We start from the raw sequence: 3,492 nt of genomic DNA on the forward strand, positions 1-3,492 counted from the left end.
TATCACTACCAACACTAGATTCGCAATTCCCAACCTTCTCGTGAGCTCGTACGGCCAATGTAGTTCCCAATGCCATTGAGTGTGTCCTCACGCTCTCGACGCGCTCAATGCCATTGAGTGTGTCCTCACGCTCTCGACTGGTCATTGAGTCAATGCGTCTCAAGTAGGTTTCAAATCCTCTAAACGGATGGCAACCTCTCGACCCGCTGAGCGAGAGGACGCATCCGATGCAGGTTTCAAGTCCTCTCGCTATTCGAATCGCATGGGATAGGTCTTTTTTGTGGCACCGCCTTCGTTTCCCGCTTAGGCCTTTCCTCTCATTCGAGAATCTGGAAAGATGGTTATAATGTGGACCACATCCCACGTCCTTTCTCTCAGTCTTTGCTAGTCATGTACTGTATGCCAGCGGCCAATTCGAGACATAAGTGTTCTCGTGTCAAATTATGTCTACCGTTCTCCAAAAAATGTCTAGTGCGGGTTGGAAAAATGGTGCGAGAGCTCTCGCACCAGACTCGAATCTGCCGCCTTAAGGAAAGATGGTGAAACTCTTGTGTGCTGTGGTGGGTGTGGCGGAAAGCGTGTTGTCGGTGCGAGTGGACGAGAGCGACTCGGTGGCTGACTTGAAGAAGGCGGTCAAGGCGGAGAAGAAGAACGACTTGAAGGACGTTGATGCATACAAGCTGAAGCTCTTCCTGGCCAAGACAGCGGACAGCAAGTGGCTCTCTTCTCGCTTGGAAGACGTAACGAAGCTGAAGAAGGGCGAAAAGACTGCTCTCATCGAAGCGCTCACGAGTGAAGACAAAGAGTTACAGGGAGAAGATTCGTTGGAGGACGTGCTGATTGGAATGGATCCTCCATCAACTTCCCAAATCCACGTGCTGGTGGTGGTTCCACGGTCTACGGGAGACGATGACGCATGGAGCCCAATGGATCCTAAGGTTCAATTGAATCTGTGGAAGTCAGTTGTGAGAGTTTCTTCGGAAGATGTGTGCTCAGGAACGGCGCTGGTTGTGGATCAAACGCCGACGCACTTGTATCTTATGACGAACTTGCACATGTGGACAGACGCTACATTCACTGATCACTTGAGTGGTCACTTCAAGTCTGAAATCAAATGGTATTTGAGACTCTTTCCCTCAATGAAAACAAGTGGAAGGAAAAGGAAAGATGCTGATGTGAAGGATGCGAATGTTGCAATGCAACCACGTCGTAAATCTCCACGGACGACAGCGATGAAAACACCAGCTTTATCCGGCAAGCCTCTAGTTGTGGTGGAGCAGCTCCTTCCTGATACGACGAAGCCGGAAGAAGTCATTCGATTCAGCCTCGACAAGGACACATGCTGGAGTAGTTCGGCTGCGTTCGACTTCGCAATCTTCAAAGTTGCTGTGCCACGAGATAACAAGCTCGTCCGATGTAAAATGTCCCTTAAGGCGTATGACACGAAGAATGTTGACGTGTTCGGATTCCCTGGCGCTCTTCAAGACCAACATTTTGGTCACGCTTACGCATCCTTTCCAGCTAAAATCACCGGTTGGCGTGGAAACCAAATGATTCTCTCATCTTTGTCAGCTCCCACTCTATCTGGAAGCGCGCTTGTATGCACCAAATATGGAGTACCAGTGGGATATATTGGTGGACTTGATGGCTCAATGAAGAACAAGCAGTATCAATCCTATGCCTTCACATTTCAAGGATTAATCCCCGAATTACCGTCCCTGATACCGAAGGTGAAACAAAGAACGAGCTATAGTCTGTATAGCGCCAGTGGAAGTGAATCCACGTGAATTTTTCTGCAATGGTGGTAGAAATAAACTTACTTTTGCGTGAGACGCTTTATAAATGTATTTTTATTGTGCATTTCAATTCTTCTCTTCTTTTTTTCACTAATATTAATAGCCTGATGCTCGGTGTACAATAAAAAGAGGTCGTTTATTAAATCGAGGTCTATAAAAAGTACAAATCAATCTAACTAAACAGTCTGATAAACCGAGCCACGGCAGAATCGACCGCTTCGGATCGATCAACCACCAATTCCACATCGATATCCTGTAAATCGACGCTCTGAAATGGTAATTCGATCATAGATAAAACAAATCGATGTTTCCCATCTCATTTTTACGCGTGGTTTTATGGACCATGCTCGGTCTAGGATATAAAACGGATGGACATTCCCACAATAATCCTGACAAATATAAAGGTATAACATATAAATATGACGTATTTACCCAACCAATATTCCGCTAAAGAGCGCATCAAAGCAGCGCAGAAGCGCTACTACCAGCGCACACGCGAAGCTCGTCTACCTTATCAAAAAAGGTACGGCAATAAAAATAGGGACCAAATTCGTACGCGCTTGGCTAATTAATTACTTCGAAATATGTTTTTTACCACATAGAAAGTCAAGCCACATATAGACAGACACTGATTGGCCACCACGCTGACGACTTTGAAGGATGCCCTCGGCGACCTTAGCCAGTATCACTCGTCTGGGTGATGCAGCAAAGGACAAGGGTAAATGGATGGCTTTAGGTAAAACGCAAGTTTTTCGTGCCCTGGCTATCGATCTAATGCTAACCCGCGGTGTTATTGCAACACCCCTTTCAAGCGACACTTCCTTATCATTGACGAGGATGAGAATCATCACTTCGTTGGTTCAGAGTGTGTTAAGCTTTTTGGTGGGCACTATAAGGTGTGCCACGGCTGCCAACGCCGGTACAGGGGTTTCTACAAATATTGTAAGGATTGTCGAGACCGCGGTCTTACTTCTTTAAGCGAGACGAAGCTAGAATTTGGCAAGTACAGAAATCGAAAGCCAGAGTCGTTAGTGGAAGTGGATATCTCCAATACTCACTTCCTATTTAAGTGTGATATCGTATCTGAGGCCTCCAGGCAGGATTTGGCACTTAATTTACTCCCAAGAACGGTTTTTGGAGGCAAAATCAAGTACAGTGATAAGACATTCGATTGGATCAAGTCTCACGATTCAAAATATTATCGCTGGTTGCAAACGCTCGACAGATCGTACACAAAGTATTTTAATTAATTGCTTTTGAAATTTGTTGTATAGGGGTAAGATATAAAGTCGATCCTGATACAAGATCCAAAAATTATAAAGTCATTTCCACAGGAATGGTAGAGACAAGAGTATACAGGCAATGCAAGCTCGAAGGTATTAAATATTGATGCCATTTGCTGGGGCAGTACCTACCGCGTTAAGATGGTACATGTAAGATGGCTTATGTTAGCAACGTTTCCCGTCCGACCAATCAGAAGCTATTTGCGAGGCAGTACAAGATCTCCGTCGAGACCTAGAAGAAGCACATTTCCCCGGACTATAACAAGGATCCCAAGTATCGTTTTTACAACGGCAAGCACATGGAGTCCCACCTGTATGAAGGTATCCAGACTGCTGAGTTCTATGACAAGTTCGTGAACGTGCTTGCTACCCAGACTAACGCCTTCAAGGTAAACACTGCTCTTGGGTACGAT

At 45.6% G+C, this 3,492-nt stretch overlaps 1 protein-coding gene across 1 annotated transcript; it reads left to right on the top strand.

The window, feature by feature from the left end:
* Nucleotides 1-536: 536 nt before the first annotated feature.
* On the top strand, nt 537-1,787 carry PITG_21034 (Crinkler (CRN) family protein; the record flags this gene model as incomplete). Its single annotated transcript, XM_002895130.1, has 1 exon — nt 537-1,787. The coding sequence occupies one exon, from the start codon at nt 537-539 to the stop codon at nt 1,785-1,787; it is 1,251 nt and encodes a 416-aa protein (XP_002895176.1).
* Between the last annotated feature and the right edge of the window lie 1,705 nt (nt 1,788-3,492).

This window comes from Phytophthora infestans, genomic scaffold (assembly GCF_000142945.1).
Source record: "Phytophthora infestans T30-4 supercont1.247 genomic scaffold, whole genome shotgun sequence".
Lineage (NCBI taxonomy): Eukaryota > Oomycota > Peronosporomycetes > Peronosporales > Peronosporaceae > Phytophthora > Phytophthora infestans.